The sequence below is a fragment of the Carcharodon carcharias genome, chromosome 8 (assembly GCF_017639515.1).
Source record: "Carcharodon carcharias isolate sCarCar2 chromosome 8, sCarCar2.pri, whole genome shotgun sequence".
Taxonomy (NCBI): Eukaryota; Metazoa; Chordata; class Chondrichthyes; order Lamniformes; family Lamnidae; genus Carcharodon; species Carcharodon carcharias.
Window position 1 is genome coordinate 143,001,889 of NC_054474.1, and position 16,126 is coordinate 143,018,014.

Sequence of the window (16,126 nt, forward strand, 5' to 3'; positions counted from 1 at the left end):
GTCTTCAGTACTATTGCCCGAATATGGTCAGGACCTTTTATACTATCCAATGCCTTCAGCCGTTTCTTGATATCATGAGAAGTGAATCAAATTGGCTGAAGACTGGCATCTGTGATGTGGGGATCACAGAAGGAGGCCAAAATGGATCATCCACTCAGCAGTTCTGGCTGAAGATTGTTGCAAATGCTTGAGCCTTATCTTTTGCACTGCTGTGCTGAGCTCCCCCATCAATGAGGATGGGGATATTTGTGGAGCTGCCTCCTCAAGTAAGTTGTTTAATTATCCACCATCATTCACAACAGGATGTGGCAGGACTGCAGAGCTTAGGTCTAATCCATTGGTTGTGGGATCACTTAGCTCTATCACTTGCTGCTTTCGTTGTTTGGCACGCAGGTTGTTCTGTGCTGTAGCTTCACCAGGTTGACACCTCATTTTTAGGTATGCCTGGCATGTCCTCCTGCACTCTTCATTGAACCAGGGTTGATCTCCAGGCTTGATGGTAATGGTAGAGTGGGGGATATGTCGGCCATGAGGTTACAGATTGTGGTCAAGTACAACTCTGCTGCTGCTGATGGCCTACAGCACCTCATGGATACCCATTTTTGAGTTGTTAGATCTGTTCAATATTTATCTTGTTTAGCACAGTGGTAGTGCCATACAACATTAAGGAGGACAGTCTCCACAAGGACTGTGCGGTGGTCACCCCTGCCAATACTGTCATAAACAAATGCATCTATGACAGGTAGATTGGTGAGGACGAGGTCAAGTAAGTTTTCCCCTGTTGTTGGTTCCCTCACCGCCTGCCGCACACCCAGTCTAGCATGTCAGTGCTTCAGGACTCGGCCAGCTTAGTTAATAGTGATGCCACCTCTTGGTGATGGGCATTAAAGTCCTCCACCCAAAGTACATTCTGTGCCCTAGCCACCTTCAGTACTTCTTCCAAGTGGTGTTCAACATGGAGGATTATGGATTCACCGGGGATAGTATGTGATAATCAGCCCATGTTTGACCTGAAGCCATGAGACTTCATGGGGTCCAGAATCAATGTTGAGGACTCCCAGAGCAACTCCCTCCTGACTGTATACCACTGTGCCACCACCTCTGCTTGGTCTGTCCTGCTAGTGGGACAGGACATACCCAGGGATGGTGATGGTGGCATCTGGGACATTATCTGTAAGGTATGATTCCGTGAGGATGACTATATCAGGCTGTTATTTGACTAATCTATGAGACAGCTCTCCCAATTTTGGCACTAGTCCCCAGATGTTCATAAGGGGGACATTGCAGGGTCGACAGGGCTGCGATTGCCATTGTCGTTTCTGGTGCCTAGGTCGATGCCGGGTGATCCATGTAGTTTAATTCCTTATAGACATTGTAGTGGTTTGATACAACTGAGTGGCTTGCTAGGCCATTTCAGAGGGCATTTAAGAGTCAACTGTATTTCTGTGGGTCTGGAAGTAAGAATGCAGATTTCCCTCACTAAAGGACATTAGTGAACCAGATGGGGTTTTATGACAATTCATGGGTGGGATCATCCCAAATTTGCGCTAAATGCAGTAGCGGGCTTAAAAAAAGTTGTCTTACTTGCTGGCCACAATGGTGGGTTTTCATGCCATATCATGCCATTCCTGACACATCCCACCTCATTAATAATGCATTCACCGGAAACACTCCGGATCGCTGGTGTGCAGGCTCGGATTTGCCCGACATGCCGTCACCTCAGTGCTTCCTCGCTCTGGGTGCCATATTTAAAGCCCACCAGAGCACAGCCTACTTCATGTCTTCAGACCAGGGACTGCTCCAGGCAACAGGTGGCCCCAAAAGCAAGGAAGACGACAGCCCCCACATTTAGTGACGTCTCTCTGGGAAGCCTACTGGATGCAGTGGAAGGCCGCCGTGATGTCCTCTACCCCCTCTCTGGACACAGGAAGTCCAGAGGCACCAATCTGGCATGGGAGGTGGTGGCAGCGGTGGTTAGTGCCACTGCAGCAGAGAGGAGTCAGCCATCCAGTGCAGGAAGAGGATGAATGCTCACACCTGTTCCACCAGAGTCAGTCAGCTGCCTCATCATTCTCAACACACACGTTCACAAACCAATGGAACATCCACAGGGATCTCGCGCTTCAAGGGACAACACCACTAGCTCTCTCACTCACCTTCACATCTCCATCAGGCATATATCCTCTCAAGCTCATGTCCTGATCCCATCCATGGCTCCACTCACCACACAAACATTCCACACAATGCCATGTGTCCTGCTGACAGTCTCTCCATCTGTTTTCATGCAGGAGATGCAGAATCACAGAATCTTAATGGCACAGAAGGAGGCCATTCAGCCCATCATGTCTGCACTGGCTCTCCAATGAGCATTATGACCTAGTGCTATTGCCCTGCCTTTTCCCCACACCCCTGCACCTTGTTTCTATTCAAATAATCATCTAATACCCTCTTGAATGCCTCGATTGAACCTGCCTCCACCACACTTCCAGGCAGGACATTCCAAACCCGAACCACTCATGTGAAAAAGTTATTTCTCAGGTCACATTTGCTTCTTTTGCAAATCACTTTAAATCTGTGTCGTCTCGTCCTTGATCCTTTTATGAGTGGGAATGGCTTCTCCCTGTCTACTCTGTCCAGCCCCCTCATGATTTTGAAAACTTCTTTCAGGTCTCCTCTCAGCCTTCTCCTCTCCAAGGAAAACAGTCCCAACTTCTGCAATCTTTCCTCATAGCTTAAGTTTCTCTCCTTGGGACCATTTTTGTGAACCTCTTCTGTACTCCGTTCAATGCGTTCACCTCCTGTTCACATCAGCAGAGAGAGGTCCTAGACTGGGGTGGAGTGCCAACATTTGGCCCCTCACTCACTTTGAGGAGTGTGGCATTGCACTGACTGGTGAGGACGTGGACCGTGCCTGTGGCAATGGTGAGGTCAGCGGCGAACACCCAAGTGAGGATCCTGCACCACATCATCCCTCTCAACACAACTGTGAGTGCTCTCTCTCCTGCCTTTGACTCTGCTGCCTTGCACTAATTATCTCTACCTTGGTTCACAGGGAGCTCTGCCAATCGACCGATGCCCTCAGCTCAGCCAGTCTCTAAGCTCCATCCAGGTCCTCACCTCCAACCAAGGAGAAGAGCTGGAAATACGCAGCCTGGAAGACCCATCACAGCGCTCACCCACACCCTGCATCAGTGCAGAGACACACACCTCGGTGGGACCTAGATCTGGAGCAGACTTGGGTTCACAATCTGGTGGTCACCACACAGACACGTGTTTGCAGCAGGAGGAGGCAGGTTCTGCCAAGCTCCCCAGCATTTGGGAGGACTGCTGGGGAAGAGGCATCTGTGAGGTCTGATCAACTCATCGTAGAGAGTCAACAGAAAGCAGGGGAACATCACGCAGAACTGTTGGAAGCCCTCAGAGTGGCACACGTGTCAAGGACTGTGTCTGCCTGCTCTCTGATGAAGTGGTGCCCACATGTACGTGCATGGAGGTCTCCATGGGAAGGATGGCAGATGCCATGGAGACATGCATGCAGGCAGGCAGAATGCGGAGATGCACACAGACCTGTACTCCATTGCGGGAGCCATGGGTGAGTTCCTGCAGTGGCAACACAAGAGGGAAACGGGGCACCTCGATATGCTACCTTCCTGAGAATTGCATCCCCATCCACATTGACCTGCCCGACCTCGTCCTTCCCACCCCCAGATTCCATATCTGCCTCAGAGTCCCCACCAACAACCCTCGCTATCCCTTCTACCAATCTCACACTCCCACTCTTCTGGCTCCCTCTGTCCCCTCTCATACTCACCATTCCCTCCTACCACACCCACCCTCAGTTCGCTCCCCTGGAGGCAGTCATTGACTCCACAGACCCCTCCCCTGCACATTCACCTGGACATCCCCCACCCTTACTTCATCCTCCCCCTTATTCTTCCTCCCCCTTTATTCCCTCCTCCCCGCCCGGACACCCTCTTCCCTCCATTATACCATCCTTCCTCTTTACATCTACCTCCACATTTGCCGAATTCTCCCTGTCACACCCTCCTCCTCCCCAACTTCCTCCTCTGGCACTTCCTCCTCCCCCCTCCCAACCTGCTCCCCCCATACTCCCTCTTCTTCCTTCCCAACCCCCCCCCCCCACATCTTCATTCGCCCCCACTCCCACCAAACCTCACCAGCCCCCGGTACACCTTCCTCTCCCAGTCACACCGAGACTTTCCTCTCTCCACCCCCTTGCTGATCACCCATAGCAGCCCATGGCCAAAACCGTGATGTTCTGAAGCAGACCCGAAGCATCAAAGGAGACCTCCCACCTTCCGTGAGCTGCTTCGCGGTGGAGCCGTGGCCATAAGGATCCACCCAGTATGCAATGCACGTGTTCCTCCAGGGTCCGGTAGCTGTCGGGCTCCAACATCTTCTGCTCTTCGGACGTCCACGATTTGAGCAAGGCCCTAATGATAAGTTCTAACTTATGCACGTCTCATTTATCCAAACATGTTCTGGGCCGACGTGTTTTCCCACTGGCGTAATGGTAAATCTGCCGTGGGAGACAATTCTGGTCGGGCCTTACTTAGCATCTCACATAGATAGGGTAGACAGAGAAGAACTTTTCCCCTTGGTGGAGGGATCAATAACCAGGGGGCATAGATTTAAGGTAAGGGGCAGGAGGTTTAGAGGGGATGTGAGGACAAATTTTTTCACCCAGAGGGTGGTAGGAATCTGGAACTCACTGCTTGAAAGGGTGGTAGAGACAGATGCCCTCATAACATTTAAGAAATATTTGGATGTGCACTTGCGATGCCATGGCATACAAGGCTATTTTCCATCTAGTGCTGGAAAATGGGATTAGAATAGTCTGTCTACTAGAATAGTTTGACTGGTGCAGACTCAATGGGCCGAAAAGCCTTTTTCTGTAGACCTCAATGACTCTATGATGTAGATCAAGTTCATGCCAGCCTCCAGTGGGATTCGCATTCCACCATGGCAGACACCATCGGATGATCCTGCTGTGCTTTCACACCAACATGAAACCAATTTCTGGCCTTCTTGCCATATTGTCCCCCCTCTGCCCGCTATGACACCCAACGCCAAGATGGCTGAAAAATCCCAACCAATGATGGTTTCATGGTCACCATTACTGAGATTAGCTTTTATTTCCAGATTTTATTAATTAAATTTAAATACCACCAGCTGTTGTGGTGGGATTTGAACCTGTGTCTCCAGAGCATTAGTCCAGTGACATTACCACTATGCCACTGCCTCCCTCCACCTGGCCCTTGTGTGACTCAAATGTTACTTTCATTAAGATGCTCAACAGAGCTATGGTCATTCATGATGCATCTCTAGCTGCGCTTGTCCAATTCCCTCTCCTAATATATCCTGATGTCTTGAGAAATACAGGATCATATTAGATCATACCTGCCATGTTGCTAATATTCAAAAATTATTTGTTTCATTAATTTGACTCATTATAGATTACTTGCATACATATTTCAGAAAGTAACATTTTGGGATACAGCATGTGAGTAATTTGAGACATGTTTGTGAGGACAAAGGTCTCCCTCTCTGAGGGTTTTCCTCACTTCCTGTCTGGCTTAGTTGTAGACTCATAGATAGAGATTGATTGCTATGGTTGGTCAATAACTCATCATTGTATCATGTGAATACCAGGATGGTAGGTGAACGGGATGAACTTTGGTCTTTTCAGCATCCAGTAATTCCTCTGATCACATTAGCTGGCATTGAGAAATCAAAACTAATCCAATTGTAACAGAGAGAGTTGATAAGGGTAACGCTGTTGATGTATATATGGATTTTAAAAAAGCATTTGATACCGTGCCACACAACAGGCTTGTGAGCAGAATTGTAGCTCATGGAATAAGAGGGAGAGTAGGAACTTGGATAAGAAGCTGAGTGATATGAAACAAAGAATAGTGATTAATGGATGTTTTTTAGATTGGAGTAAGGTTTGTAGTGGAGTTCCCCACGAGTCATTGTTGGGAACCGTGCTCTTCCTGATATACATTAATGACCTAGACTGTGGTGTTCAGAGCATGATTTCAAAATTTGCAGATAACACGAAGACCGGAAACATTGTCAACTGTGATGTGGATAGTCTTGAACTCCAAAAGGACGTAGACATGTGGTGGATTGGACAGACAAGTGGTATAGAAATATAGAAAAGTAGGAGCAGGGGTAGGTCATTCAGAGCCTGCTCTGCCATTCAATATGATCATGGCTGATCCTCCATCTCAACGCCGTACTCCCTTACTCTTTCCATATTCCTTGGCACCTTTAGAGTTCAGAAATCTATTTCCTTCTTAAATATATTCAGTGACTTGGCTTCCACAGCTGTCTGTGGTAGAGAATTCCACAGGTTCACCAACCTCTGGGTGAAGAAGTTTCTCCTCATCTCAGTCTTAAATGGCCTACCCCGTATCCTGAGACTGTGAACCCTTGTTCTAGACACCCCCCAGCCAGAGAAAACATCCAGTCTGTTCATCCAGAAACTTAACGGCACAGGAGGCCATTAGGCCCATCATGTCTGCACAGGCTACCAAATGAGTACTATGGCCTAGTGTCATTGCCCTGCCTGTTCCCTGTGCCCTTGCACATTGTTTCTATTCAAATAATCATCTAATGCCCTCTTGAATGCCTCGATTGAGCCAGCCTCCAACACACTTCCAGGCAGTGCATTCCAGACCTGAACCACTCATTGTATGAAAAAGTTTTTTCTCATGTCACACTTGCTTCTTTTGCAAATCACTTTAATTCTGTGCCCTCTCGTTCTTGATCCTTTTATGAGTGGGAACAGCTTCTCCTTATCTACTTTGTCCAGTCCCCTCATGATTTTGAACATCAGCAACAAATCTCCTTTCAGCCTTCTTCTCTCCAAGGAGAACAATCCCAACCTCTCCAATCTATCTTCATAGCTGAAGTTTTTCATTTCTGGAACCATTCTTGTAAACCTCTTCTGCAATCTCTCCAATGTGTTCACATCCTTCCTATAATATGGTGCCCAGAAGTGTACACAATACACCAGCTGAGGTCTAACGGGTGTCTTATATAAATTTAGCATAACCTCCTTGTTCTTGTACTCAATGCCCACATTAATAAAGCCCAGGATACTATATGCTTTGTTAACTGCTCTCTCCACCTGTCCTGCCACCTTCAATAATCTATGCACATATACACTCAAGTCTTTCTGCTCCTGCACCCCCTTTAGAATTTCACCCCTTATTTTATATTGTCTGACCATGTTCTTCCTACCAAAATGCATCATCTCACACTTTCTACATTGAACTTCATCTGCCACCTATCTGCCCACTTCACCAACTTGTCTATGTCCATCTGATGTTCTACACTGTCCTCCTCGCAGTTCACAAATACTTCCAAGCTTCGTATCATCCGCAAACTTTGAAATTGTCCCCTGCACACCAAGATCTAGATCATTAATATATCTCAGGAACAGCAAGGGTCCTAATATCAACCCCTGGGAAACTCCACTACAAACCTACCTCCAGCCTGAAAATTATCCCTTGACCATTACTCTCTGCTTCTTATTTTTCAGCCAATTTTGTATCCACGTTGCTACTGTCCCTTTTATTCCATGAACAATAACTTTTCTCACGTCGATTGTGTAGTATTGTGTCAAATGCCTTTTCAAAGTCCATGTGCACCAGATCAACAGCATTACCCTCATCGATCTTTTCTGTTACCTCTTCAAAAAAACTCCAGAAAGTTAGTTAAACATGATTTCCCCTTTAGAAATCCATGCTGACTCTTCAATCAACCCATATTTTTCCATGTAACAACTAATTCTATCCCAAATAATTGTTTCTAGAATCTTGCTCACCACGGAAGTTAAACTGACTGGTCTGTAATTGTTGGGCTTATCCTTACAACCTTCTTTGAACGAGGGCATAATGTTTGTAATTCTCCAGTCCTCTGGCACCACCCCCAGTCTAGGGAAGACTGAAAAATTATAGCCAGTGCCCCTGCAATTTCGACTCTCACTTCCTTCAATATCCTTGAATGCATCTCATCCGGTCCTCGTGCCTTGTCAACTTTTAAGTATTGACAGTCTATTCAATACTTTCTCCTTATCAATTTTGAACTCTTCTAGTGACAGACTTTACTCGTCTGTCACCATGGCCTGGGTAGCATCTACCTCCTTGGTAAAGAGGGATGCAAAATATTCATTTAATATCTCAGCCATGACCCCTTCGTCCACATGTAAATTCCCTTTTACGTCTCTAATCGGCCCCACTCCTTTTACCTTCTTTTTACTATTTATATAGCTATAGAAGACTTTGGGATTCTACTTTATGTTGGCTGCCAGTCTTTTCTCCTAATCCCTCTTCGCTTCTCTAATATGCTTTTTCACCTCCCCTCTGAACCTTCTGTATTCCTTTTGGCTCTCAACCGTATTTGCTACCTGATACCTGTCATAAGCACACTTTTTCTTCTTTGTCTTAATTTCAATCTCCTTTTTCATCCAGGGAGCTCTGAATTTGTTTGCCCTACCTTTCCCTTTCAAAGTAATATACCTTGACTGTGCCCGAACCAATTATTTTTTGAAGGTAGCCCGTTGTTCAGCTACAGTTTTTCCTGCCAATCTTTCGTGCCAGTCTATCTGGCCCAGCTCCATTCTTGCCCCACCAAAGTCGGCTCTCGTCCAGTTAATTATGCTTACTGTTGTCCTTTTCTATTATCTTCCTAAAACGTACAATACAATGATCACTGTTTCCTAAATGCTTCCCCAATGATGCTTGGCCTACCTCATTTCCAAGAACCAGGTCCAACAGTGTGTCTTTTCTTGTTGGATTGGACACATCCTGCTGTAGAAAATTCTCCTGAACACAATCTAGGAACTTTTTCCCCTCTCCGCCCTTTACATTGCCACTATCCCAGTTTATATTTGGGTAATTGAAGTCCCTGATTATAACTACTCTATAATGCTTGCATCTCTCTCTAATTTCCCTGCAGATTTGTACTTCTACGGCCTTCTCACTATTTGGCTGTCTATAGACTACACCAAGCAATGTAATTGCAGCCTTTTAGTTCCTTAGCTCTAGCCAAATTGATTCTGTCTTTGAACCCTCTGGGAGATCCTCTTTCTCCAGCACTGCAATGCTCTCCTTAACCAATGCTGCCACCCAGTTCTGTCCTTCCTTGATCCAGGTCTCTTTTATTGCCACAACATCATATTTCCACATGGCAATCTGCGCCTGTAACTCCCTAATCTTATTTACTCCGTACCAGGCTCACAATCACTTCATGGACCCTATGATAATAAGCAAATGTAAAAGTGGGAGCTCAAGAGAAAAGAAAGAGGGTTAAGCAAATTGGCCAATATAGGTCATTGTATTACGTTATGTTTCACCTCCTGTCAGAATTTTATACGTTTCAATGACATCTCCTCTCATTCTTCTAAACTCCAGTGTATACAGGCCTAGTCGACCCAATCTCTCCTCATACGACAATCCTGCCATCCCAGGAATCAGTCTGGTGAACCTTTGCTGCTCTTCCTCTATGGCAAGTATATCCTTTTTTAGGTAAGGAGACCAAAACTGCACACAATACTCCAGGTGTGGTCTCACTGCAGCTGTACAGTGCCTTGGTAAGACATCCTTGCCCCTCAAGTCCTCTCGCAATGAAGGCCAACATACCATTTACCTCCTTAACTGCTTGCTACACCTGCATGCTTGCTTTCAGTGATTGGTGTACAAGGACACCCAGGTCCCTTTGTACTTCAACATTTTCCCATCTGTCATGATTTAAATAATACTCTGCCATTCTGTTTTTCCTACTGAAGTGGATAACTTCATGCTTATCCACGTTATACTTCATCTGCCATGTATTTGCCCACTCAACCTATTTAAATCACCTTGAACCTTTTTAACACCCTCCTCGCTGCTTGCATTCCCACCAAGTTTCATGTTGTCAGCAAACTTGGAAATGTTACATTTGGTTTCTTCATCTAAATCATTGATATATATTGTGACTAGCCTGGGCCCAAGCACTAATCCCTGTGGAATGAAGTTCAATGCAGAGAAGTGTGAGGTGATTCATTTTGGCAGGAAGAATATGGCGAGACAGTATGAAATAAAGGGAGAAACTCTAAAGGAGGTGCAGGAACGGAGGGACCTCTGTGTATATGTACATTTATCATTGAAGCTGGCAGGACATGTTGAGAGAGCAGTTGATAAAGCATATAGTATTTTAGGCTTTATTAATGAGTACAAGAGTAAGGAGGTCATGTTGAACTTGTATAAGACACCAGTTGGACCTCATCTGGAGTACTGCATCCAGTTCTGGGTGCCATACTTGAGTAACGATGTGAAGGTTGACAAAATAATTCCCAGGATAAAGAACTGTACCTATGAGGATAGATTGGAGAGGCTGGGACTGTTCTTCTTGGAGAAAAAAAGGCTGAGAGGAGATTTGATAGAGGTATTCAAGATCCTGAGGGATATGGACTGGGTAAATAGTGACAAACTGTTCCCACTCAAGAGAGCATCAAGAACTAGAGGGCACAGATTTAAAATAATTGGCAAAAGGAGTAAATGTTATACAAGGAGAGATTTTTTCACCCAGAGGGTGCTTGGAGTCTGGAATAAACTTGCTGAGAGGGTGGTGGAGGCAGGTTCGATCGAGGTATCCAAATGGAAATTGGATTGCTACCTGAAAAGAGAGAATGTGCAAGGTTGGAGGGGTAAGGCAGGGGAGTGGGTCTAGGTAGAATGCTCCTTCAGAGAGCCAGTGCAGACTCGATGTGCTGAATGGCCTCCTGCACTGTTAAGTTTCTGTGATTCAATACAGACTGTACCAAACTCACATACACTTCAAGACTCTGTGGTAGTGAGCAAATGCAAAAGTGGGAGCTTAAGAAAAAAGGAGGGTTAAGCACACTGGCCAATATAGGTCATTGTGTCACGTTGTTTTGTTTCACCCCCACAGGTTTATGGGGGAGTCTGGAGGGATAAGGAAGTCATTATCAAGTGTGGTATAGAAGAAGCCTTCAGAGCGGATCTAAATCCTGAGATGTTACCTCAGAAGGATCTGATGCTTTTTGACAAACCAACTAGAGGGACTTCAATGGACGAGTTCAAGGAGATGTTGCTGACATTCCTGAAGGTTGGTCCAAGGGAATTTCCCCACATATCTATCAGATATATCGTTTGCATTTTAAGATTACCCAAGCCACTCAATGCATTGCATCAATCCTCTGGAAATAGGGTGAACAATTAGAAAATGATTAAATAAAAAAGACCATTCACAGGTGAACCAATCCATAATACACTATGTCCTCCTGAAGTCTGTGACTTTTCATCTTATTGTTCACTAATTTCCAAGTTTTGTGCCATCTGCAAACTTTGAAATTCTGCCCTGTATATCCAAGTCGGGGTCATTACTATATATCAAAAAGAGCAATGGTCCTAATACCGGACCTTGGGGAACACCACTGTATTCCCCCTCCAGTCTAAAAAACAACAGTTCACCACTACTCTCTGCTTTCTGTCCCTTAGTCAAATTTCATAGTCATGCGGCCACTGTCCCTTTCATCCCATGGGCTTTAATTTTGCTAACAAATTTAATATGTGGTACTTTGTCAGTTGATTTTTGAAAGTTCATATACACCACATGAACCTTCTCTGCTACTTCATAAAATAATTAAATTTATTGAGGTGCAACCTGTTCACCTTGACCCAGAACTATTCCAATGCCCCGGTAACCTGTAGCTCTCCCTCCTGCACTATTTCACCAGCCACTCGTTAAGATGTTTTGTTCTAATATTCCAATATTCACTAGTGCATGGCACTAGGACTAATCCGGAGATTACTATCTTTCTAACTTCCTCCCTAGATCCAGAAATGCTGACTACAGGACCTCAGCTTTTTCCTTCCTATGTCATTGGTTGCCACGTGGGCCATGACTTTTGGCTGTTCCCCTCCCCCGCCCCTATTTCGAAATCATCTGCACCCTCTGTGATGTCTTTACCGTTTCTGCAGGCAGATAACACATACACCAAGTGAGATTCACTATACTCCTGTCTATAGTTCTCACTATCTAATCCCCTATGATCACTACATTTCTACACTTTGCCATCTTGTGCAGTCGTGCCCCACATGCCCTAAACTGCGCTTCTCCAAGGTGTCATCACCCAGGGCTTTCCTGCCCTCCCTGTCCATTGGCCACCATTTACTCTCCACCTGAATTCTTTATAGATGCATGGTGACCACTTCCTGGAAAGTATTCTCCAGGAAATTCTCAGCCTCCCTTAAGGCCTCCACTGACTCATTCACTCATCAAGATCAGAAACCTTGAGCTTGAGCAACTGGAGACTTCTCCTGCACTCGTGTTATTCAGAACTAATGAAACATCCTGGAGTTCACACACACTACAAAAATTGCAGGCAATAGGTCTTAGCTTTCCCATCATTTGTTTAAAAGTATATTTACTTTTGTTATACACATGTTATCAGTCTAGTATCCACTTAGTCATATTTATTATTTATTTATACCAGAATTTTGCTTAATGTAATTTGATCCTTTTAATTTTAGTATCCTTTACTTCATTAATGTTAATGTTATTATTTTATATTTGATTAATTACCGATTTCTTATATATTTAAATTAATTTCCACCTCCTTTTCCCTCTGCACCAAATTCCCATACTCACTGAACTCCCATTACTACTCACTTAGCAGATTCACCCAGCTCTGTGCGTTAGCAGATAGCCTTCTAACCTTTAGAAAGGCACAAATGCTAGCCACAATAACTAACATCTCGTCAGACACCCATTTACAGCTGGTTAACTGTTAACTGGCTTGCAGTTTTAAAGTAAAGTCTTAAAAATAAGAAAGCAAGGTTAAATTTCAGTTTAATGACAATGCACAATCTGTACTTCTCACCTATTCTTTACCAATGCATTCCCACACTCACCAAATTTCCGTCATTACTTTGTTTAGCAGATTCCCCCAACTCTGTCCTCACAGCTCTGCCATTGTGACCCTGGGAGTATATTCAGGATTCCAGCATTGCCGTCACTCACAATGCTCTCACTTTTTTCAGTCTAGTCTTGGAGATCAGCAATCCCTTGGGAACCTTGTCAACAGAATAATCAGCATGGCAGATATCAACCAGGACAACAAGGTCTCCTTAGCCGAAGCAAAGTCTATCTGGGCCTTGCTTCAGCTCAATGAGTTCTTATTGATTGTTTCTCTGCATGAAAAGGAACACACAGCGCAATTGCTGGGCTACTGTGGAGACCTGTACATCACTGAGAAGATTCCATACCACTCACTTTACAGCATCAAGGTGCCACGTTTCCTTCAAGCAGTTTTGCCTTCAATAGTGCACAAGAGCCTGAACCAATGGTTTTCTCCTGCATGGCCTCGGCGAGCAGAAATCACCATTGGCCTCTTGGAATTCGTGGAGGAGATTTTTCATGGCACTTATGGCAGCTTTTACATCTGTGACACAGACCCAGGTAACATTGGTTACAATGAGAAATATGATTTTAAAATGGTTAACTTAAGGAAAGTGGTGACAGAAATGACTCTTAAAGGATTCTATAAAGGACGTCATTGTGAACACAACACAGACTGCACACATGGGAAAGATTGCACAGCAACCTGTGACAAACTGGTGAAGCAATGCAATACTGAACTGATACAACCAAATCTGGCCAAGATTTGTGGCTTATTACGGGAGTATCTGCTGTATGGGGCACCCAGCGATTTCAGAGATGAATTACAGAAACACCTACAAACCTGCATGACATTGAATGGATTAGCAAGCCAGATGGAGGTACATCATTCATTGCTATTAAACAACATCAAAACCCTACTTTGGAAAAAGATTTCAAACTCTAAATATTCATAAAGGGTCAGAGATTCTCTAAACATAATTGTGTTGTATCTGGAGATTTTTCTCTAATGTAATTTATGAATTAGTACTACTGTGTCAACAACCTCAAGTAAAGTTCTAGGCAAGCAATTATAGGACTAGACAATTTAAAATAATCTGTAGATGCCATGTCAAACCATAAGCCTAATATAATGCAAAGGATGAAGACATTATTAAAGGTGAAATATGGCAATCATATAACAAGGAACATCCTTCTCCATTTGCTTGTCACATTTTGTTGAACTGAGAGAACAGTCCCTCTCATGTCTTACTCTGTTGCAGTCGCAGCCATTGAGCAGAACCTCATCCACTAAGGAACTCAGCGCCTCCCTGACTCTCCAGTAAAGCAAGGAGATTACGATGAACCTTTATAAAACACTGGTTCAGCCTCAACTGGAATATTGGGCTGAATTTGACTTAATCATCAGTAAGTTTGAAGGCACAGAGGCACGTAAAATCCAGTGGGCACCTTGACCATTGCCTACTGACCTGGTCTGCCCTCTCCACAATTATACATGCGGCGGGAGAGTTGCTGTGTGGCCCGCCAACTTGGGTCCAGTTGAGCCTTTTAAGTGCACAAGGGCCTTATTCTGCCACCGTGTGTATTTTACCCATGATGGTTGAGGCCCACGCCATGTGTGAAGGATTGAAGCTTTAACTGTGTGGGCTGGTGACCTACTTTAAGGGCCCCCTCCCACTTTACCCTCCTTCCCTGGCCTGTCATTCCCTTCACCCCTCCTCACCCTTCACCCATTCGCTCCCCTTGCCGGGGCCTGCCAGCCTGGACCTGGAGATACTCAACCTCTCACATCCAGTTCTTGGCTCCTCAATGTCCAGGACTAGGTGCATTTCCAGCAGGGGCCACCGCTCCCAGTGGCACCGCTGGGATCAGAGAGCTGCCATGGCAGCTCCCGGAGATGGGACTTCCTCCCCAGATGGGGAAGGCCCACCTCAGGCCAATTAACGCTTCTCACAGCATTAACTGGCTGCAAGGCAGCTGTCCAGAGTGGGGCTGGGCACCCCATTGAATCCAGCCCATTATATCCAATTCTGGACATCACATTCATGAAGATGTGAAGGCATTAGAGAGAGGGCAGAAAAGATTTACAAGAATGGTTCCAGGGATGAGAGACTTCAGTTACGTGGATAGATTTGAGAAGCTGAGACTGTTCTCCTAAGAGAAGGTTGAGAGGAAATTAGATGGAGGGGTTCAAAATCATGAGAGGTCTAGACAGAGCAGATACGGAGAGACTGTTCCCATTAGTGGAAGGGTCGAGAACCAAAGGGCACAGATATAAGGTGATTGACAAAATAACCAAAGGCGACATGAGGAAAAGCTTTTATGCAGTTAGGATCTGCAGTTAAGTGGTTAGGATCTGGAATGCGCTGCCTGAGAGTGTGGTGGAGGCAGATTTAATCATGGCTTTCAAAAGAGGGTTGGATAATTATCTGAAGAGAAAATAAATTCAGGACTACGAGAAAAAGGAGGGGGAGTGGTATAAGGAGAATCGCCCTTGCAGAGAGCTGGCACAGTCATGATTGGCCTCCTCCTGTGCTGTAACCATTCAGTGATTCTTTCCTCCTCTTCCTCCAGTGTCTCCTTCACACTTCGGCTTAATCACAAAATTCAAGCTATTGTTACAGACAGGAGGAGGGAGGGATTAATTTAAACAGCTCTGATTTCTCCTCTTGCCATCCGTCCGTAAATGGAAAAGTGTTTTTTTGATACGCTTCCCTCTTTATAAGCGGCAGCATATTTCTCAACTCCTTAATTTTGGTGTGATCCAATTTTTAGTAACAACCCCACTGCAAACTTGAGATAGGATGAACCCAAAAGGTTAGTTTATTTGCACACACAAACACGGGAGGAGGATAGCAACTTTGCCTCCTTTGCACTCACAGTAAAGAGGGATAGAGAAAATAGCTGAAATTGATAATTGTTTAAAATTTGGATATCAAGTTGCAGTCCCTCAATTTATTACTGAGTGATTTAACATTTGTAGAATGTACTAACTGCAAACTGATCGATATTCTGTCAGCATTCTCTTCAGTAAACACTGATAGAAATTTTTTAAAATTCATTCACGGGATGTGGGCGTCGCTGGCTGGGCCAGCATTTATTGGCCATCCTTAGTTGCCCTTGAGAAGGTGGTGGTGAGCTGCCTTCTTGAACCGCTGCAGTCCATGTGGTGTAGGTACACCCACAGTGC

At 45.0% G+C, this 16,126-nt stretch overlaps 1 protein-coding gene across 1 annotated transcript in view; it reads left to right on the top strand.

The window, feature by feature from the left end:
- dipk1b (divergent protein kinase domain 1B) overlaps window positions 1-14,072 on the top strand; it is a 144,951-nt gene extending 130,879 nt beyond the window's left edge. The window contains exons 4-5 of the mRNA XM_041193831.1: window positions 10,966-11,142; window positions 13,080-14,072. Coding sequence (XP_041049765.1) covers window positions 10,966-11,142; window positions 13,080-13,892 — 990 coding nt within the window. The 3' untranslated portion in view covers window positions 13,893-14,072. The remainder of the gene's footprint in view (window positions 1-10,965; window positions 11,143-13,079) is intronic.
- The last annotated feature ends 2,054 nt before the right edge of the window (window positions 14,073-16,126 follow it).